General features: G+C 39.0%; 1 protein-coding gene across 4 annotated transcripts in view; it reads right to left on the bottom strand.

The window, feature by feature from the left end:
• Positions 1–664: 664 nt before the first annotated feature.
• The window catches only part of LOC108699426 (SLAM family member 5), a 119,480-nt gene continuing 97,031 nt past the window's right edge, over positions 665–23,113 (bottom strand). The window contains exons 1-9 of one of the 4 annotated variants that reach the window (XM_018231500.2): positions 21,844–21,991; positions 18,590–18,919; positions 13,521–13,784; positions 12,336–12,452; positions 9,114–9,160; positions 7,794–7,913; positions 7,179–7,256; positions 6,463–6,549; positions 665–2,208 (exon numbers count right to left, since the gene is read on the bottom strand). In XM_018231500.2, the coding sequence (XP_018086989.1) occupies positions 2,158–2,208; positions 6,463–6,549; positions 7,179–7,256; positions 7,794–7,913; positions 9,114–9,160; positions 12,336–12,452; positions 13,521–13,784; positions 18,590–18,919; positions 21,844–21,892 (1,143 nt within the window). In that variant the 5' untranslated portion in view covers positions 21,893–21,991 and the 3' untranslated portion in view covers positions 665–2,157. Of the gene's footprint in view, positions 2,209–6,462; positions 6,550–7,178; positions 7,257–7,793; positions 7,914–9,113; positions 9,161–12,335; positions 12,453–13,520; positions 13,785–18,589; positions 18,920–21,843; positions 21,992–23,113 lie in introns of those variants that run through there. The other 3 variants (XM_041573613.1, XM_041573614.1, XM_041573615.1) reach the window with 3 other exon arrangements.

Genomic DNA, 23,113 nt, shown 5'->3' with positions numbered 1-23,113 from the left:
CCTGGAGCATCACAGACATAAATTAGGCATTTTCACCAAATCTCACCCTAGCTGCCCTTCTGCCAGGGCCCCCCAACAAAACGTATGTGTTTTCCAGAGTTTCCAGTATGGGAATAACTGCATATCTGTGCTCTGGTGCCCGGCACACCGAGGCTTATACTATCAGAATTAATACTATGGGCTTTCCCCCAATAGCTGCCTTAAAACTGATAGACAAAAACTGACAAGAAAAAGACAGTTGAGAGGAAGTGGTAGTAAATTCCCCTAAGCGGCTGTCACACATTCTGTTGCAATATGACTGAAGCTGAGAAGCTTGCGGTTCTCTTTATGCTTTATATATATAAAAGATAAAAGTTTGTGAAGCCCTCTAGTCTTCTTTATATATCTATGTAAAGTGCACGTAGCATTAAAGGTAACATTATATTATCATTCCTTTCATTTTTGGTATCACTGTTCCTTTATTGGACGTTAATGTGTAGATTATTTTTGTTTGCCTTATGTCTGCATAGAAAATATGTTTTTTTTTGGGGACTGTCCTATTTTTTAAGTGAGACGAGGGTTTGTGGTGAAACGACAAACACAAAGAACAAATTGACTTGCTGTATGTCGTGGCGACTTAGAGGTTAGAGAAAGAGGTTGACTGCTAAAAAAAAAAAGTACACGATTAAGAAAAATTCGAAATATAATTAAGGAAGGCCAGCTGCAAATTATTTCAGAATATCAATGTTTATCATAATAAAGATTAACAATCCCTGAAATCATTGTGTTCTGAACAGATTGTCTGTTACATTAATACTGTCATAATTATGGTTCTGTTATTTTATATCACTGTTAGTAGCCATCCTGTCCTGCTCCATGACTGAGGGTTGTATTACTACAACACTTGTTCTTTGGGTACAAGATCATTTCCAAAGAGCTTCCCTGAATTCAATCAGATCACACATGATTTAATATGTTGGGCAGTTGTACCTCCATGTGATCCATCTCACCTCAAAGCTGTACCTGATGTCATGAATGTGCCATGAGTAGGCTGGGAGAGTATGGCAACTCTCTCTTCTGAAATACTCAAAGGTAACAATCCTTTTCCCCAGCAATACAATGCACCATTCAACAAACGATCCTTGCAACACCTGGTCCAAGTCATTGTATTATTCCAGTAGAGTCACATAAACTCTGAATATCCACTTCTTCACCTTCTGGATGACTCCAGTAGAGAGCATGCTCAGTAGATGTCATCTCTGGTTTGAGTCTAGAGGGCTCAGACATCCCAGTAGAAGGGTCGGGGAGAATATGGCCTTGTATATTCACTTGAAAAAATCCAAAATGGAAGCCAAGAAAAAGGTGGATGACAGGGTCTTTCCTTTTTACTGGTAGTTTGTGCTGGTCTAACGTTGTTGGACAACAAGTTGGGTCCTTCAGTAAAAATGATCTTACAGGCAAAGAACATAATACTTCTTGGTACAAATTGAAATGTATAAAAACCTATAAATAAAATTTTGGCTAAGAAATAGTAGCAAGAGAATAGAAAAATATCTCTGCTGTATCATAGTACTGAACGTTTGTTTTAGGGAAGCCATTTAGCCCCAGGGTCTGTTGTCACTTTCAGTCTAATGCCCCAGCTGGAGTTTGATCTTTTTCTCAGAGGGGCCAAACGTCATTATTCTCCACCTACGTGTGGGGGAAGGATTCCCACTCTTCCATCAGTATCATGAGAGACTTTACATCACTTGGTCAGTTGAACAGATCCAAAATGGAACAGATCCAAAATGGAAGCCAAGAAAAAGGTGGATGACAGGGTCTTTAATGGATAACGTTGTTGGACAACATGTTGGGTCCTTCAGTAAAAATTATCTCATAGACAAAGAACAAAATACTTCTTGGTACAAATTGAAATGTATAAAAACCTATAAATAAAATTCTGACTATGTCAGCAGCAAGAGAATAGAAAACCATCTCTGCTGTATCACAGTATTTAGTTGCCTTAGAGAAGCAATTTAGCCCCAGGTTCTGTTGCCACTTTGAGTCTAATGCCCCAGCTGGAGTTTGAAGCCAAACTTCCCTTAATCTTCATTATTCTCCCACCACCTACGTGTAGGGGAAGGATTCCCACTCTTCCATCCCGAGCATCCATATCAAGGGAGACTTTACATCACTTGGTCATAGGATGTTCTTCACATTGCTTAATGGGTCCATTGTATTATTGGCTGCCTGTCAAAAAAAGACACACAACAATGTGAGAAGCCAGTTGCATGTGGGAACTACACTGCCCTGTTCTTTTGCAGATCATTGGATTCTCGTTCTCAATAAAAGGCTTAATATTTGTTACCTTTGCCTGAGGTATGAGAAATGTTCCCACTGAGGATATATTCATGCTCCTCAAATCATTGTTACTTGTCTTCAAACAACATCATAACAAGTTGTGTGGGACATTCATATAAACATTTAGCACTTTATGTTTCCCATGTGGTAGTTGGGCAAGAAATTACTGTAAAACCCTCATTTGTGGTTTTCAGGGGAAAGAGGAAAAAATGGGGGGGGGGGGAATAGGAAAATGTAAAATTTGGTGAAATAAAATCAAGATTTGTATTGTATGAAAATGTTTCACAAAATACAACATTCACTTAAAGTGGACCCGTCACCCAGACATAAAAATCTGTATAATAAAAGTCCTTAATTAAATATGAAATCCAATTTCTTTTTTTTTATTAAAGCATTCATAGCTGTTGTAAACTCATTTAAAAATCTCAGCTGTCAATCAAATATTGTCTGCCCCTCCTCTATGCCTTAGGCAATTACTTTCACTTTCCATTCAGCACTTCCTACATGTCACTGCTCTCCCTTCATTCCCCCAATTCTCTTAACGATTTAATTGTGTAACCAGGGCATGGGGATGGACATCAGGTCCCCCATTCTGGTGCACAAACAAGATTCTGAGATGATACAAGACTTGTCTTAATAACAGTGTCCACAAAATGGCTCCTGCCTGCTTGTTATAATTATGAATTCCCAGACTGAAGGAAACAAGATTCAAATAATTTATACAGTGTAATTAAAGTTAATTTTGCTTGACTAACATGATAAAATAGGATTTGGATAATTTTGTTTGGGTGACGGGTCCCCTTTAAGGAATCTGGCAAAGTTGTGGGGAAGTTTCTGTATGTGTGAAGACGTGGGGTGAAATACATACACTGAAATGCATTAATGTTTATGGGCACTGCAAAAAGATGAGAGAAAATGTAGAATGCGTGAACTTAAAAATTGAGATTTGACTGTATTTGTCTTTCTAGTTTACTTTTGGTAATAAACGTCACAACGTTTGTGCTGTGTCCCAAAACCAATAGCCAATAATTGGGTGTTTCCTTTCAAAAAGATGTCTGCTATTTGCTGACTGCTATGGGTTATTACTAGACCTGACGCAAACTTTACTAGAATTATTACATTATCCACTATGTCCAGCTTTGAATACTATTAAGGCTTAACTTAAAAAGAAAACCCAAGAAAGGTGCAATGTGCTCAAAATAAATAATATTTTTATAGAACAGATCATGGGTTTTTCATAACAGGAAGTGGTTTTTCTTTTGAAGATAAAAGGGATGTAAGATAATAATTTACTGCTTGTGGGCGAAACATGATCATATGAGCATCCTGATCTACAAACCAATATCTGAGGCACTCCATAAATCATTGGTAGTGATGGGCAAATTTGCATCGTTTGTTTCGTTGCGAATTTCCAGCGAAACAGCAAAAAATTCGCGAAACTGTGCCAGCGTCTCCTTTTTGACGGCAGCATCCATTTTTTTCAATGGCGAATTTTGGCGCCCGTTTGCGAATTTATTTGCCGGCGGCGAATCGCGCAAATTTGCCGCAAATTCCCACCCTGGCGAATAAATTCGCTCATCACTAATCATTGGATCTCTAAGTTTTCTCCCCAAGCCAACGGTTCTTTTAGGAACAAAAAAATACACTTACCTGGGAGAGAAAAGTTGAGCATCTTACTCAGCCTTCCCAGGAATTGCAAAATGTTACTAATTATACTAAGGGGCATATTTATCAAGGGTCGAGTTTCGAATGGAAAATACTTTGAAATTCAAATTCAAAAAGACCAACCGAAGTGAAATCGAAGGTTTTTTGGGTCGAAGAGGTCTGTTTTCGGCTGTATTCGAATCATACGATCAAAGGAATAGCACATTCGATCGAATTCGATTCAAAGTTTCCCCCCCCAAAAAACTTTGATTTCTCAAAGTCCACCAATTGACTCCATATGGGTTCTAGGAGGTCCCCCATAGGCTAAACAGCACTTCGGTAGGTTTTAGATGGTCGAATGGTCGAAGTCAAAGTTTTAAAGAGACAGTACATGATAAATTTCGATATTCAAATTTCGAAGTTTTTTTCAAATTCGAATCAAAGTTGGACTATTCCCTACAGCAACGTAACTAGAGAGGGGCGGGCCCTGGCGCAGGACGTGCAGACGGTCCACCCTCCGTACGCCCGGAATCCGCCTAGAATCAGTCCAATCACACCCCCAGGCCAAATCGCACCCCCTGCTCCCCCGGTAGTTACGCCACTGATTCCCTAGTCGAAAATACACAAAAAATAGCTTGAAATTTGAAGTTTTTAACTTCTAAAATTCACCTTGACCTTTGATAAATCTGCCCTTAAGTCTATGGGGGTATATATTAGGCCTATTTTTTTAATAAAACAAAGTCGACCCAACTCCCACACACTAATTTACATAATTTAACAAAAAATCAGATCATAAAAGTCGATGCAACAAAATTATGCATTAAATTGAATCATGCAACTTTTTTAATTTGACTCTAGAATCGTGAGACTTTTTTCAATTTGACGCCCAATTTTTCAGATCAAAAACCAGCCTGAAACCGTCCATGATCATGAAGGTAAGAAACATTTTCAAATTGTAGAAGGCACATTTGCCATTGACTTTAACGTGACTTTGAAAGGTTTTAGCTGGAGTATTTTTGGATTCTGATTTTAAAAAAGTTTGGCGCATAATACATTTTAAAAGTTCTTGTTTTTTGTTTTCCTCTAAAAATTAGATTTTTTCCCCCTGAAAAACTCAACCAGAAAAAAATCAAGGATTGACAGTGTGCCAAGGGACGTCTGGGAAAGCTAAGGGGACACTGACCGATAAGCAGTTTTAATATATATTTATTTAAGGTGTTATTCAGAAAGGGTGGTGGTGCCCAGTAACTTTTAATTATTCCACCTGACTGAATTAAGGTTTCCTCCACTCCAGCAGATCTTTCTAGTCTTGTTAGTAAATGTCTTGAGTCAGGACTGACTGTAGAACCTTCATCTTGAGTTGGAACTTTTTTGTATATGACTGCACCTAAGCCAACTGTGTTCAGATATTATATGGTCCAAGCGGAGGGTTCAGGGCGGTGCACTTGAACCTCCCTTCGTAACTGGTTCTACAAGAACCCAAGATTTGTTCTACCGTTAACCTTAACATCTATCAAAGAATAGCGTGTGATTTATATTGTTTACCCCTGGTGATGAGCGAATTTGTCCCATTTCGCTTCGCCCAAATATTCACAAAACTGCTAAAAAATTCAATAGGCGACAAAATACTTTTTCCACGCAAAATTCTGGCTATGCATTAAAATCAAAGGAGTTTTTTTTCCTGAAGCAGCTTTTTTTTCTCAGCAACTTTTTTGTTCAAATGCATTAAACTCAATGGGCGTTTTTTCATATGGCGACTTTTTTGTCCAAATGCATTAAAGTCAATGGGCGTTTTTTCTTATGGTGACTTTTTTGTCCAAATGCATTAAAGTCAATGGGCGTTTTTTCTTATGGTGACTTTTTTGTCCAAATGCATTAAAGTCATTGAGTGTTTTTTCTTTTGGCGACTTTTTTGTCCAAATGCATTAAAGTCATTGAGTGTTTTTTCTTTTGGCAACTTTTTTGTCCAAATGCATTAAAGCCAAAGGTTTTTTTTCTAATGGCGACTTTTTTGTCCAAATGCATTAAAGTCAATGGCGACTTTTTTTGTTTCAGCGACATTTTTGTTGTGGCGAATTTTTCAATGCCACAGTTTCATGAAAAGATTTACAGATGGCGAAATGCAGAATTTCGCCACAATTAAATGGCTAGCAAAGAAATTCGCTCATCACTATTTACCCCACTAGACATAAAGGAGAGCAAATATTCGATCAACCCATATGTCATCTTAATGGGTCTTCAGGCTGACTCGCTATCCCTTGATTTAACTCAACAAAAATACTTAGAAGATGGTCATTCTTGTATCACAAAGAAACTGGAAGCAAACAAAATCTCCCTTTATTTTCCTAACTGATAGGTTATAGGAAACCCAGATTGGCAAGTCATGAAAATAGTTGAGTAATGGGACACAGCTATACAGTATCTTTGTATAAATCCCTGCATACACCTTTGACTATATTTAGCCTGAAAAAGGAACAAAGAGCAGTAAAGTTGAATCACCTGGATGTTCTTCACCGAATCATAACATGATTCAACGGTCTGGTCCTCGGTATATGTGTTTTCCTTCCGAATTCCAGCTCCATTGCCCTTTAATGGTAAAAGACCATCATGTAAATATGTGCTAATTTCAAGATTCTTCCCTTGAAACAAATTATCCGCAATATAAACGCTCTTATTTGTGCCCTTGAAAATTAGGCCTTATATAAGTACAGCAGTAAAAAAAAACTTTGTTGTCCATCTTTTTTTTTTTTTGATTTGGGCGTCACCAATTTAGCCTGACAAAGTTTAGCCAAAGGTCAATGATCCTTTTATCATCGGCTAAGTTAAGAGTTGTTTGTGCTCTGCTTACCTGCACCCATGGTCATTTATGCTTTGGCATGTGCCCCTATTAGACCTGCTGCCCAAAAAAAACTAAGTGCAATAAATGAGGCTTTAGTATAGTGCTGTCCCCTTTATAAACTAGCCCATTTGCTTAACAGGCAAGTCATACTGAGTTATCTAATAAAGAAACAAGCACCAACCAAAAATCTCAGAGTCAGGAGTACAATAAAAGTTTCGGGAAGAGGAAGCAAGAGCCAATGAAAGTGATATTTAATATGAGGGGACAGAAAATGAGAGAGGGATAGAATGATAGAAATGGGGTAAAGGCTTCATGTGATGCCAATGGTGTAGGTTTAAGGGCACGGGGAATTTTAGCAAAGCTTTAACATTGGTACCTGAACTGGTTGATTCACCTCACTATACACAGTCTCTGCTTTTTCTTGTGTGGACTTTTCATTTGTAGCTTTGCCTCCCTGTTAAAAGGAAAGGTTCAATTAGCTGTTTTATACTTTATCATTCACAATGAGGTATAGAAAATATTAATGTAAATCATTTTGTTGGGCCTTGAGAACGTCCTCACCATCCTCAAGTGTTTGTCCATTGTCACCTAGTTTATTTAAATGTTTTTCAACATCTTGGCATCCGATAAAAAGTAAAAAGTTTGCCCAGGTGTGGTTACCCCATAGCCACCAATCAGCTGCTACTTTTACACAAGTATATTCTAAATGCTGATTGGTTGCTATATATAACTAGACCTATACACAATCTTGCAGCCTCTTTGTGTCGCCTTCAAAAACAAATAACTGCATGACACCTGTGCTATTTAGAATTTCTTTTAATTAATGAAAATATCCATGGTCCTCCTGCTTCATGTCTAGCTGGCAGTAGTCTGAATAATCCAGGGGCTGAACTACTGGGCTGAATTAAGCAAGACATATTGTATACCGGTAGTTATATTTGTACAACTCTATTTGCAAAGTTAAAATGGCTAAAAAAGCAAATATATTTACTTTAATATTCTGCTGCATTACCTTCGGTAGTTGAACTTCACTATACACAGTTACTGAACTGTCAGCTGTTGCTTCTTCTGTGCCTGGACCAGATACAGTCTCTCTTTTTCGTTTCTGGACCTGAACACATAAATAATGGGATATTAATTTGTGTTACATACATACTTATGGACATTTGTAACTTCCGCATAATAGTTTTTCTGTTTAAATTTTATGGAGATTCTCTACGATTTCTCCTTCACACGCCCCATGTAACCACATCTGTATTTATTCTGTGTTTATGAGTTAGACTTCTGTGAAATACGATTCATGGGAAATTAAATCGGCCAGTTCTGAATTTTGGAAGCTTTGACATATTTTGTAGGTATTGCCTTGGTCAGATATATATATATGGGGCAGATTTATCAAAATGAGATTAGAGCTAACTGAAAAATCCCCCCACTTTCTATTCATTCCTGTTGAATTTAAAGAAGCGTATTTATCATATTATAAACTCTTACAGAAGCCTTTATAGCCTCTTGTCTACTCCCAGCCTTACACATCGCCCCAGATTTAAAGGGGATGTATTGTCAAAAATTAAAACCCCCCTTTGCCCTTGGGGAACCGATATAAGCTTTTTTGTAATTGCAATCAATTATTTTTTATTAGCAGTTTTCATTTGCTCTTCAGTTTAAAGTTGAGCGCAGTTCGTTCCCCCTCATACCTGCTCTTTCAGCTGCGAGCAAAACCTTCACGGCCCGTGGCCATCTTTGCTGTTTGATCCGCCTGCCTCTTCTGCTGTTCCCGCCCACCTACCAATGAAGAACGAGTAGGCAGTCTTGCTTGCAGAACGTCACCATCACTCCCACCGTTGCTTGACTGGCTACTCGTTCTTCATTGGTCAACTAAACTGAAGCGCAAATGAAAACCGCTAATAAAAAATAATTGACTGCAATTAGAAAAAGGCTTATATCAGTTCCCCAAGGGCAAAGGGAGATTCTCTGCTTCTCCTTTAAGGTATGAAGACCCTTATTACAGAAAGATCCGTTATCTGGAAAACCCCAGATCCTGAGCATTCTGGATAACAAACCTGTGTATTGCAGAATCCTCACCATTGAAAAATTCTCTGCTTAATATACAGATAAATATAATAAACAATGTGTTTATTGTGCTTTTTTACGCAACCACAATAGAAGCCACTTTTTACTTCTTTGTCTTTTAAACTCCCACTCATGAATGAAATTGACATAGGACACCCCCTGCTTCCAAGTCCCTTCTCCGTAGCTCATTACATACATTCCACTCCTGCTTCCTCTCGTATAAAAATAATGTGCACATTACCTGAGCATAGATAGTCTGTCCTTTGATTACTTGTACAATATGCTGATCTAGAATGAAATTGAAAAGATGACTTTAGGCCACAAGTAATAGCAAGCACCAAGTGTTATAAAATGAGAGCACAATAGTGTATATTGAGACATTATTCTGAACACAGCTTTAAACAAACATACTATAGAAGGACTATTGGAAATGATTTGTAAACCTGTGGCTAACCAATCTGACAAGGCAAATCCTCAAAGTAATGCTGCTCTGAGTCCTCTGTCAAAAGAAACACAGCATTTCTTTCCTTCTATTGTGTACTCATGGGCTTCTGTATCAGACTTCCTGTTTTCAGCTTAAACCTCCAGGGCTAGGGCTTGAGCATGCTCAGTTTGTTCCTCTCCTCCCTGCTGTAATCTGAGCCCAGAGCTATGAGTGAGCAGGGAGAGACTCAGGCAGGAAGTGATGTCACACCAAGCTAATATGGCAGCTGCTATCCTAAACTAACAGTGTCTAGAGCTGTTTACTCAGGTACAGAAAGCATTCTAAAGAATACAAATGCCATTCTACTTTTGTTAGCACTGTTGTGGCTAATCTATTGGCAATAAACTGCCTTAGTAGCTTTCCTTCTCCTTTAAGCACATTTTCTAGGCACTGAACAAATGTGTTCCCCATTTTTAATTTCTGTGTAATATAATGAGACAAAATAACACAACAATCTCGGTATGTAAGATCGTATGCAAGGTGGCTGACATAGTGCTGTGAAGCAGCATTTTCATTGGCGATTTCCCTTTTTCTTTGGTCAACTTTTTTAGTGAGCTCCAGTGGGGCAGTTCTATGGAGAGTTTAGATCCCCTTTAAACCTTTGTCAAAGTTAGTGAAGAAATAGCAGGAAACAATCAAATATACACTATGTGGGCTGTCATAAAGATACTGTAGCATCTCAATATCTATGTTGTATCCTCCATGGTAATATTTCACATGTATCATTGCTTTATGGGGTTAATTTGACAGGGTATTTTCCCATTACAATTGTATGGGGAAAAAGTTGCATAATTTCACAGCAAACCCGCTAAATTTTAGCACATAATGCTCACAATGCCATGATGACCATTTCAAGAAAATATGCAATTTTGAATGAATATTCGACAGTGCATTAGACAAGGAGAACATTTGGACTCCAGTAATAGTAGCTACAGTTCATATTCTGGAAAATATGTAATCCTTTTCTTGATCCTTATGGCATCATTAAACACTAAGGGGCCGATTCACAAAAGGTCGAATATCGAGGGTTAATTAACCCTCGATATTCGAATGGGAATTAAAATCCTTCGACTTCGAATATCGAAGTCGAAGGATTTTAGCGCAAATAGTGCGATCGAACGATCGAAGGATTATTCCTTCGATCGAATCATAAAATCCTTCGAATCGAACGATTCGAAGGATTTAAATCCAACAATCGAAGGAATATCCTCCGAACAAAAAAACGTAGGAAAGCCTATGGGGACCTTCCCCATAGGCTAACATTGAGTTCGGTAGGTTTTAGATGGCGAACTAGGGGGTCGAAGGTTTTTCTTAAAGAGACAGTACTTCGACTATCGAATGGTCGAATAGTCGAACGATTTTTAGTTTGAATCCTTCAATTCAAAGTCGTAGTCGAAGGTCGAAGTAGCCCATTCGATGGTCGAAGTAGCCCAAAAAACACTTCGAAATTCGAAGTTTTTTTACTTTGAATCCTTCACTCGAAGTTAGTGAATCGGCCCCTAAGGGGTTATTTATTAAAATCTGAATTTATCCCATATTCTTTTTAAAAAAAACCACGACCAAACTCCCATAGCTTATTTATTGATTAAAACAATTAAATGGGATCATGGAAAAACACAATAAAATCAGGAAATTAATTGCTTGAATTGCTTCTGCTTTTTTTTCTCAATGTGCTCAAATTTTTAGAGTTTTGCCTGAAAACCCGAAAAAGTCAGATTTTCTGGTTAAACCCAGAGCATAACATGAAGTAACTCCAAATCACTGAATATCTACATGATCTTCTTTTTTAGCCATGTTTTCCAACAATGGTGTCCTATGGCAAAACCTGTGACCCCATTAACACCTTTATAAAATCTAGGCAAAAAAGTAGAAGGAAATACATTTACAACTCAATATTCCCATTAGACAAACAAGGGGAAATAAAAAAAAAACATACACTGCAGTGGGAGAACATATATAGGGATATTATGTTCAACACTAAGGGGCATATTTATTAAAGTGAAGTAATAGAATAAAAAATACTTCGCATTTCGAAGTGTTTTTTTGGCTACTTCGACCATTGAATAGGCTACTTCGACCTTCGACTACGACTTCGAATCGAATGATTCAAACTAAAAATCGCTCGACTATTCGACCATTTGATAGTCGAAGTACTGTCTCTTTAAGAAAATACTTTGACCCCCTAGTTCGCCACCTAAAAGCTACCGAAGTCAGGGAAGGTCCCCATAGGCTTTCCAAGTTTTCTCTGATTGAAGGATAATCCTTCAATCGATGGATTAAAATCCTTCAATCGAACGATTATTCCTTCGATCGTTCGAACGAACGAATTGCGCAAAATCCTTCGACTTCGATATGCGAAGTCGAAGGATTTTAATTTGCCAGTCGAATATCGAGGGTTAATTAACCCTCGATATTCGACCCTTAATACATCTGCCCCTAAGGGTCGAATTTGGAATGAAAAAACTTCGAAATTTGAGTTCAAAAAGACCAACCGAAAATTAAGTCAAAGTTTTTTTTTGGTCGAATAGGTGAGTTTTCGATCAAATAGGTCCGTATTCGGTGAAGGAATAGCGAATTCGATTGGAAGTTTTTCCCAAAAAAAAGTAGATTTTTCAAAGTCCACCAATTGACTCCACATGGGTTCTAGGAGGTCCCCCTCAGGCTAAAACAGCAATTTGGCAGGTTTTAGAAGGCGAAGGGTTGAAGTTGAATTTTTACATTTAAATTTCGATATTTGAATTTTTGAATTTTTTTTCAAATTCGAATCGAATATGGACTATTCCCTAGTCGAAGTACACAAAAATAGCTCAAAATGCAATTTTTTTTTTCATTAGAAAATTCACCTCGACCATTGATAAATCTGCCCCTTAGACACTGCTTAGCCAAACCCTATCATAAAGATAAAGGAACACAATTACAGTTGAATAAAGGGTATAAGAGTCTCACACTAGCATGATATCATTAGGAAATTACACTCACCCTTCTTCTTCCTTTTAAATAGGTAATAAAAAACAGCCGAAGGAATCCCAACTGCTGCTAAAATCAGAACTAAAATCAGAGCGATCCACCATGGGAATATATTTCCTGCTATTGAAGCTGTGAAGATTAATAAAAAAACTGATGAAAAGTTAAGCATTAAATAAGAAACGGTTAGCTTGTGTTAAGATTGATGATGCTCATGGGTATCATATATAAATAATTAGAAAGAACACCTAAATAATTCATAATTTCTTAAGTCACATCTTTGTACTCAAAAATATAATCATGCAAATGATTTCCCAAAGTAGCAGCTTTTGCAATATTTTTCAATGATTGGATTAAAAGTTGCACGTTTAAGTATTTCATTTTTAACTTGCACATACTCTTGGGACCAGAGACAACAATATTCTAATTGTGACTAATTTTACCAAAACCTAGGTATATTAGAAACCCCATATACTATACGAAAACTACATTGTAAATTCAGGGGCTGATTTAACAATGCTTGAATTAAAATTTTTGCCATAAATTCCAGCAGCTCTCCAGTTTTGCTGAAATGGCCAAATAACTCAAAAACCACAAATGATAAAAATACCACTCTCTACATGATATTAGAAGATAATTAAAGGTGCCCAATCCCTTTAAACCTGCTGTAGATTGTAGCCCCAAAGAAAGGCAGCAATAAACTAATAAACATGGATGTGAAAAGACACAAATTCTGATTTGTGCCAATATTTAGCACTTTGCATGTTTGTTTAGTAAATATTTCACATGCCCACAGCACAAGACACTGTTATTTTATATGGGTTTCTTCTTCTAAAGGTGGCCATAGACGCAAGGATCCGCTCGTTTGGCGACATCGCCAAACGAGTGGATCTTTCTCCGATATGCCACTAACGGCATGGCTATATGAGGGGTGATCTGAACGTTGGCCCTATGGCCGATCTGATTACGATGCGCAATGGGCTCCGGCGGGATCGGTCGGGACAAAATCAAACCTGTCCGATCGACCAAACGACCGATCTCCACCGGACAAAAATGTCAGCACTCTCCACACACGGTCCGAAAACCGTACGAATCCGCTGCTTGGCTACTGTGGATCACTGGAACCAGGCAAAATTCCTGTCACTCCCCACCTTCCCAGTGTCCCATATAAATTCTAGGAGCCTCCTATATAAAACCCACCTCGATTACAAGTGACAGGAATATGTGCAGTTCTGGAAGCTTTGCTGACTGGATTCCGGGCGGTACAAGTGTATGTGACATCAGAATAAGCATTATAGACACGGAGCGTGTGATTGGTCACTTCTGTACCAGGGCTGTTTGTGTTATTCCAGGTGACAGTCACATCTGATCCAATCACAGCACAGGACAAGGTGAGTGTTACATCACAGGTCTCATTGTGGGTGATATTTGCATGAATCTGGATATCTTCTGTGGATAGATTTTCTACATGTAAAGAAAAGGGATTTTTTATTATGCAACATTTAAAATGAAATTAACTTAAAGGGGTGGTTCCCCATAAACGATGCCTATGACGCCTGGTCGGCTTGGCCCTCCTCTGAATTGAATAACAGGTGATGAGAGTGATACTCTGGGGGAGGGGAGCTGTGCCACAGGAAGCAGGAAGTCTCTGTGTGACTGAGAGACTGTTGTGAAGGGAAATACTTCCGTGCTAAATCTAAGACTGAAGTATTGACAATAAACTTTGCTGTACAGAGCAAGTCCTCTGTGGGCAGCTGCCTGAGGAACAGGTGGTTCTGGCTAATAAACAAGAACTGTATTTTAACGATACTTTTGTTGCAAGTGCTGTTCTTTGGAAAACTTAGTTGTGAATAAACCATATGGATTTTTGTTAAAGTTACCTTGATGTCGTTACCTTTCTGCCATGAGGTGTTATTACTATGGCTACTATTTGAGTAAATTCCCAAAATTATATTTGGCAGACAAACAAGATTTTCTGGACCCACACCCGACGCTAACCCGCCCTCACCCAACCCGCACCCGGCCTGGCCCGGCTCCTCCATTTAAAGACTCACCCCACAGTGACCTCATGAAAGGAGCAGGGCGGGGCAGGCACAAATCTGTAAATGGAGGAGCCAGAAGTGAAACCCGAAGGGGCAGATATACTAAAGGGTGAAGTGACTAACGCTGGAAATCATTCGCCGGCGTTACTGCTTTCAGGCACTACGCCAATTTACTAACGGGCACAGGCGTAACTTCGCTAGCAAAAGAGACAGATGTTAGCGGTCAGCCCTGGGTTTGTGGAAAGGCCACCAAGGCCTGGGCCTAGGGTGGCAGGATTATAAGGGGGCGGCATGCTCCCCAACCACACCCACATTGGTTGAAAAACACTGGGGATGCGCAGGAGATATAATAATTTTTCAAATTTCCCATGTACGAGTCCCACATGTTTTGGCCCAGCCTACACATCACTAGTGCATTGGTCACCACCAGCCTGCAGAATGCCCTTTGGGAATCCAGAAACATCAAGGTCAATGCCATGTGAGTATGTTAGAAGAGATGGAGGAGAGGAAGGCAGCAAGGCAAGGAGAGAGCAGACACAGATCTGACAGCAGCAGGGAGAGGGAGACCCCTGTGATATAAAGTTGGTAAAGTGCAGGGGAGGCTGAACCAACTGCAGGTTCCACTTAGTGTGTCAGTCAGGCAAGGGCTTCGCTCTACTTGCAATTTAGGCCCCTCATGTTCCTGTTGTAGTAGGCCTTCACTGTAGCTGTAACAGATCTAGGAACCATTTAGGTACTCTGGGCATTGTTCTATAAGAACCACAAGGTCAGGCCCCTTCTCTGAGCAGAGTAATTTAGAGCCCCAGGTTCCAGTGCCAATTATGGTCAATCATAGGGTTGACTCCTATCCTTTTGTCTCCAGTTTTCCAAAGGGCTGCCTGGGACAAAACTGCTTGCATGATTTTCTCAATTAGGAAAACTGGGCAGGACTCCCCCAGATTGACATGGTGATTGACAAATAGTCCCATCCTGCCCTGCAACATCATGACCCTAGGTGGGTTATAAGGTGGCAACTGCAGTCGATCTCCACTACTTAGCTAGTGGCCTCTACCAAATGCCTTTTCCCACAGACAAGAATGCAAATTGCCGACGGGAAGGCATTTCGGGGAAATGAATCGCCCGCAGTAGATTCATCGTTTGGCGACTAATCGCTGTGTGTGCCACCACCATAAAACTGCTAAAAAAAAGTAGAAAAGCACATATGTATTTTTATAATAAATAGGCAGATTGTAATTTCTAATTATTGTGCTAATTTTAGCAAAGGTGTTTTAGGTTTATTCTGCTTCTTTTATGGCTTTATTGAGGAATAATGGAAACCCAGACACAAGTACAACTGGCAAATTGGTATGGATGGGCCTATTTTTGTTTTGTGAAAATGGGCAGGGGGCGGGCCAGTGATGTGGGGGGGCGGTGACATTGGGGGATGGGCGGCTGACGTAGGGAGGCAGGGTGGGTGACATCAGGGGCGGGAGTGATGACATGCAATCAGCAATTGGCTAATAACCATATCATTCCCTTCAATGTCATAAACTTTTCAGCCGGGCAACCCTTCCATAAACCCGGCTGTCCGCGTGAAATCCAGACAGGTGGCAACCCTAGAGCCTATTCATTATATCTTCTATATCTTTAAAAAAGTCTGTGCCTATTTTATCACCTAGAGATAATAAATGACCCTAATATGTCAGAAATTAAAGTCAGCCATAGCTTCTCTACAGTTTCTTAAATGCCATATGATACAGCGGAAGTTGAAAAAGTGTTGTAAATAAGTTGCTTATCTGTCTGCTACAGAAGCTGCTTGAACTTTATCTGTAAGGCTGCAGTGTACAGGGTCTTTAAGCAAAAGAACTATTCTTAACATTTTCCATATTTCAGTTGTGCAATGACTGGGCATTACACTTATTTATAATAAATACTGTAACATTTTCAGATGTATATACAAAATAGACAGTAGGCTTTGCAGGAAACATGAGACTATATATCATATGCACCACAATTCACAAAGCTTTAATAACATACAGTATATAACATATATAGTAGGAGCCATTAAACTGTCCATCCTATACAGACTATATAAAGAAAACCACAGACAACACATTTAGGGGGATATTTACTAAAATCTGAATTTATCTCATTATATAAATAAAAAAACACAGACCAAACTCCCATACCTGATTTTACCGTATTTATTATAAAAAAAAAAAAAAGCTTGATTTAATCGGTTTGGGTAAAAACCTGATTAAATCGAATGAAAACCCATTTAATATGTGTTTTTTTCTGGAATTGCTCGATTTTTTTAGATTTTTGCCCGAAAAGCTGGGGCAGACCACAGAAACTTCCCAATAGGATAGGGTTATCTGCCACTGACTTACTGTATACACAACCTTGGCAGGTCTGAGATAGCGGATTTTTGAATTCAGGCTTTTTGCAGCATCTGGATTTAATCAATCTTGAAAAATTTGAGTTTGTAAAAAAAAAAAAAAAATGTGAGTTTTTCCCCAAAAAGCCAGACAAGATAAATTTGGAGTTTAGTAAATAACCCCCTTATTGTATAGTATAGATCAGGAACCATTACACTAACCCTCTGATACAGTGTATACAACTGGAGCATCAAGGCTGATATAAGACACAGGAATAATTAAGACTGTTCAATGCCTTTTTCCCCAGTCTCATTGCTTCTATTCATGCTAAACTGTGTTAGGCTAGGACTTCATCATTTCACAACTTAAACAATTTAGATCTGTTAATTCAATGTACTTATAGTTTAATATTGTTTTTAAAAGACACCAACTATATAAGAAGGTATCATTCCTATCTGTTTTCTTTAGAATGTAACATTTCCTCTAGTTTAGTGTTGCCAATGACCCAGGTTCAGTTTGATGAATAGTACTCAACCCATGGTTAATCATGTAAAAATGTTATTGAAGACAAAGGGAAAATATGTAATTGAATAAAAAACAAGTTGTTCTCATTAAATTAGTGTAGGGACCCATAGGTTGAGTAAGCCCCTATAGCTTAAAAATCCATATGCTTCCTCATTTCTCAAGTTCCTGGTCAAAAGTCCATGTATCCATTTATTCATTTACATGTCTGTGATCATCGGCCCATAGGCTTATGATCACTTTCTGACACATTTTAATATAGTGTTTGGTTAAAGGAGAAGGAAACCCCCTGGGTGCAAAAACCCTCCCCCCTCCCCTGTGTTGCTCCCTCCTCCCCCCGGCCTACCTGTCCCGCTGGGCAAATGCCCCTAACTTGTTACTTACCCTTCTGCGCAGGTCCAGTCTACGGAGTTCACAGACGCCATCTTCTTCCACGCGATCTTCTTCCTGCTTTGACCGGCGTTTTTGCGCATGCGTAGTAGGAGCATTTCGCCGGTACGGATCTACTGTGCATGCGCCAAAAGTCACGAAGAAACTTTGTGACTTTTGGCGCATGCACAGTAGATCCGTACCGGCGAAATGCTCCTACTGCGCTTGCGCCAAAACGCCGGTCAAAGCAGGAAGAAGATCGCTTGGAAGAAGATGGCGTCTGTGAACTCCGTAGACTGGACCTGCGCAGAAGGGTAAGTAACAAGTTAGGGGCATTTGCCCAGCGGGACGGGTAGGCCAGGGGGGAGGAGGGAGGGGGAGCAACACAGGGGAGGGGGAGGGTTTTTGCGCCCAGGGGGTTTCCTTCTCCTTTAAGTAAGGCCCTTTCTCTTTCAGTTGCTGACATTCAGAAAAATTTAAACATTTATCAATTTCAGTAGGATGGTAGAGCACAGCAGGTATAATTACTAACTATACAAATAATTAAACTCTGAAGCAAATCATACAGGAGAAAACATTCATACAATTCTTCATAGAAAAGAAATTGTTTAATATGAAAGCACTGCTGTCCTTTTTTTTACAAGCAATAAGCATTTTTATTCTTACCCTTCTTAAAAATAACTATGGACAAGTGCTACAAATGAATAAAAAAAGTTAAACATTGGTTTACCCATAGGGGTTTACCTATAGATTTATCAAAATTGCTATAGTAGTCAATGGGAATTGTCTCTAACAACTTTGTTCCCCCCCACTCTATTAAAACATTTAAGATTTGTTAGACTCTTTGAACATGAGTGGAGCAATATACGTATGTGCAAGTTTTTGACCGTGAAAAAACATGACCACAAATATTCGATTGCATTTTTGGTCTTTTCTTGTCTTTTAATAATGTAAACAGGAGTATAATGTATGTACTTACTATAGACTTGGAGATGATACAGTTGGTCACAGAGTTGATTTGATCGCAGACGGATACTTGCTGCGTAGATTCCCTGGTCCTGATTGGTCAGATCAGTGAGGGTTAAGGAGGCGTCTGTCTCACTACGCAGTCTCCCCTCATACTGATTATCCCGGATATCAACAGTCTCATTGGGTTTTGTTGTAGCAAAATGATTCACTCTCCCACTGTCATTTATAATCCAAGTAATGTCCTTTATCTGCCCCTGTATCCTCACTGGTAGACTGGCTCCTCCCCCTTCTGCTCCACTCACATTTATCCTGGGGCCACATGTATTGTTACATGAAATATCTAATGAGGCAAAAACAGAAATTTTTACATTGATTTGAATTTAACCTATCTTTGTTCCATATATGGAGAATGGTATGTGGAAACTTCCTGTCAGTGAGTGTTTCCTGGGGGTGGAAGAGTTTCAGCATTAAGACAGACCCACAAATAAAACTATTATCAAAGACCCTTCTATTTGCTGCATAAAATATAGAGAATTGGTCAGAAATGGCCTCTTGGTGATCTCCCCTCAGAAAATAAAGATGTGCATCCAGAGCCTACAATATAAGGCCTTGATGTACACTGGTAGTGTAAGAAAGGGGACCCTGGGAAGCAAGCTCATGTCGTACCATGGCAGGTGTGGAGGTAGGTGGGCTGGTGTGGGGTCAAGGGAGAGCAAAAAATAATAAACTGGGAGATAGGATTAAGAAATGGAGTTTAAGGTCTCACTGGTATACTTCATACCTCCAAACATTTGGAAAACAGAAAGAGGGACAAAAAGATTTTTTTGACCATGCCCATTTTATGGCCACACCTCCTAAATACTACATCCATTTTACAAGATTTAGCAGGTCTGGAAACACATTTCTCAGTGTTTTAGGGTCAGGTTTTATGTGTCATTACAGTTGTGCTGATGAAGGTGCATTATCCTTTAAGCTGCAAGTCACAGTTTCCCCAAGAGACCTGCTTATCTTACATTTTTACAGTTGCTTCTTTGCTTTGCTACGTTGCTTTGTATCTTTTTCTGACTGTTCAGTGCAGGAGATCAAACAGAAAGTCGGGGCATTTCAGTAACAATCAGGGACTATGGGCTGAGCTGTCAAAATTGGGAGGTATGGACTTCGATTGGAGGGGTAAGGGACGTCTAATAGGGGCAAGCCGGTACAGTTTAAAACACAAGGTAAAACATCTGACCAAAAGTACAACAACATTTCGTCATTCTCTGAAGGTAAACAGTATCCCCAGAGACCATCCACCCCCAGTGCAACCCAAGTTAAAGGGATACTGTCATGGGAAAAAATGTTTTTTTCAAAATGAATCAATTAATAGTGCTGCTCCAGCAGAATTCTGCACTGAAATCCATTTCTCAAAAGAGCAAACAGATTTTTTTAGATTCCCCATGTCAGATTTTGAAATCTGACATGGTGCTAGACATATTGTCAATTTCCCAGCTGTCCCTGGTCATGTGACTTGTGCTCTGATAAACTTCAGTCACTCTTTACTGCTGTACTGCAAGTTGGAGTGGTATCACCCACCTCCCTTTCCCCCCCCCCCAGCAGCCAAACAAAAGAACAATGGGAAGGTAACCAGATAACAGCTCCCTAACACAAGATAACAGCTGCCTGGTAGATCTAAGAACAACACTCAATAGTAAAAACCCATGTCCCACTGAGACACATTCAGTTACATTGAGAAGGAAAAACAGCAGCCTGCCAGAAAGCATTTCTCTCCTAAAGTGCAGGCACAAGTCACATGACTGGGGGCAGCTGGGAAATTGATAAAATGTCTAGCTCCATGTCAGATTTCAAAATTGAATATAAAAAAGTCTGTTTGCTCTTTTGAGAAATGGATTTCAGTGAAGAATTCTGCTGGAGTAGCACTATTAAAAAAACATGTTTTCCGATGACAGGATCCCTTTAAAGTTGTTAGTTAGATATTGCACAACCCCACTGAATTTCAAGGCTCAGGCCTATTGGGCCACAAGACCTCTGGACTCTAGAAACGGAATAGGACAAATTGGGTGTAAAATATAGTGGTCACAACCAAAATTTGGGCCCATGAGAGTTATATATTCCCTTGTTTGTAACAAAACATAGAGTTAAATATTATGTTTTGTCCAGCAGGATGCTTTGGCAGGATAAATCCATGGTTAAAAAGCAGTCGCTGGTGTCTGCAAAGGTATTGGCAGAGAGTCAATGTACAGGACAGAGGAATCAGTTCTGAGTGTTTACTGTATCATTTTCATTATGGAGGAGCATTCCTTCAGTCTAGCCCTGCCTTGAGTTCTTGGGGAGATGAAGAAATGTATTTTACCATTCACAGATATTCTTTCTTATGCAGGGTATAGCATGGTATATTCCAAATTGGCTTCATCTCAATCCACGTATATGAAGATTGCTGCATACTGAAATCTTTTAAATCTGCCCTGTGATCAAGAGATCGGAGCAACTGCCTCAGCTTCTTTTTTGTGCCTTATTTTTTGTTTCTATGAGATTTTATGGCACAACATCTCCAACAGGAGGACTCTATACTTTTGGTGAACAGCCTCTCTGCATGTAGGTGCATTTGATTGCCCAAGGATAACATACTATCAAGAAACCATTTAACAGAAAACTGCACAACGCCAATGCCATTTCCCATACAGTCCTATGTTAAAAAAAAACCCCCAATGCTTTAGTTTTACACATTGGCTTTTAATTTCTGAGAATCAAACAGTCAAAAATATATTTAAACATTTTAGAAAACCCAGGATGGATTTGGCATCAATATGGATTTATTTTACTTACCACCAAGAACAAGCTTTGTACATCAACATCCTGGGTTTATGGGTGCTTTAAAGAGTAGTGTTATAAATTAAGGGAAACCCTGTACCCAGAAAACCAAAACTCCCTTAGACGGTCATAAAAACTTTAAAGGGATACTGTCATGGGAAAACATTTTTTTCAAAATGCATCAGTTAATAGTGCTGTTCCAGTAGACTTCTGCACTGAAATCCGTTTTTTCAAAAGAGCAAGCTAATTTTTTTATAGTTAATTTTGAAATCTGACATTGGGCTCAACGTATTGTCAGTTTCCCCGGTGCCCCCAGTCATGTGACTTGTGCTGTGATAAACTTCAGTCACTTTTTACTAGAGTCCCTTTAACTTTGTTCAACAAAATGTAGAACACTGCATATGAACCATCTTTTCTATATACTGATTTCATTATATGAATAAAAGAGACACTCACATTTGTAGCAGGAGAGGAGCATCAGACCCTGGTATAAGAGGAGCCTCATATTAGTTTCCTTCAGAGCGACATTATTTAGTATGCAAGTTAACGACTCTCTCCCACAGAAGCATACGTCAGTCTCTTCTCTCTGTCTCTTCAGATAAGACTTGTGGGGAGGAGTTGAGAAATGACTTAAAGGAACAGTTTAATGTAAAAATAGAAACTGGGTAAGTAGGCTGTGCAAAAACAAAAATGTATCTAATATAGTTAGTTAGCCAAAAATGTAAAGTATAAAGGCTGGAGTGACTGAATGTCTAATATAACATAACATAACACACCTTTCTGCCTTTCAGCAGACGTTTTAATTTTTTTTCTGCCAAGCGAAATGGGACAGATTCACTCATAACTACTTATATTTACTGATACCAGAACCCCATCAGCTCCCATACAATGATTTTTGGGAACTTCACAGCATGGTACATTTACTTGCCTATCTTGCCAAAATTATAATCACAATTTACCCCCAAAATGTACAGTAACACCAAAAAATGTAAGTGTTTTAAAATAATGAAAATATCATGTACTGTTGCCCTGCACTGGTAAAACGGATGTGTTTGCTTCAGAAACACTACTATAGTTCATATAAACAAGCTGCTTTGTAGCAATGGCAGAAATTGAAAAACGGCTATATGGCACAGGTTAACTAATGGATAACAGATAACACCATTAGACAGACAGAGCTTATTTGCTATCTGCTGTGTAACCTGAGCCTTTTCTCCTTTGAATGGCTGCTCCCATTGCTACACAGCAGCTTATTTATATAAACAATAGTAGTGTTTCTGAAGCAAACACAGCAGTTTTATCAGTGCAGGGCAACACTGCATTGTATTTTCATTACTTTAAAACACTTTGATTTTTTGATGTTACTGTTCCTTTAAGAAACAAATTTATATCAACTTAAGTGGCATATTAAAGAATCTTACCAAACTGGCATATATATTTAAGTAAATCTTGCCCTTTTACATCTCTTGCCTTGAGCCACCATTTCGTGATGGTCTGTGTGCTGCCTCAGAGATCACCTGACCAGAAATACTGCAGCTCTAACAGTAACAGGAAGAAGTGTGGAAGCAAAAGACACAACTCTGTCTGTTAAAGTGATACTGACACTAAAAAATCAATTTTAACATATGAATGTACATTTAATGTTACCTATAGGTTATGTTGATAATTTTTTGCTGAGAGGTTTGTTTTTGTATATAATTGTTAGTTGAAGTTCCTAAGCCTGACT

The sequence above is a fragment of the Xenopus laevis genome, chromosome 8L, assembly GCF_017654675.1.
Source record: "Xenopus laevis strain J_2021 chromosome 8L, Xenopus_laevis_v10.1, whole genome shotgun sequence".
Lineage (NCBI taxonomy): Eukaryota > Metazoa > Chordata > Amphibia > Anura > Pipidae > Xenopus > Xenopus laevis.
Note: the sequence above shows the minus strand (reverse complement) of the source record. Positions and strands in the feature narration are given on the sequence as shown.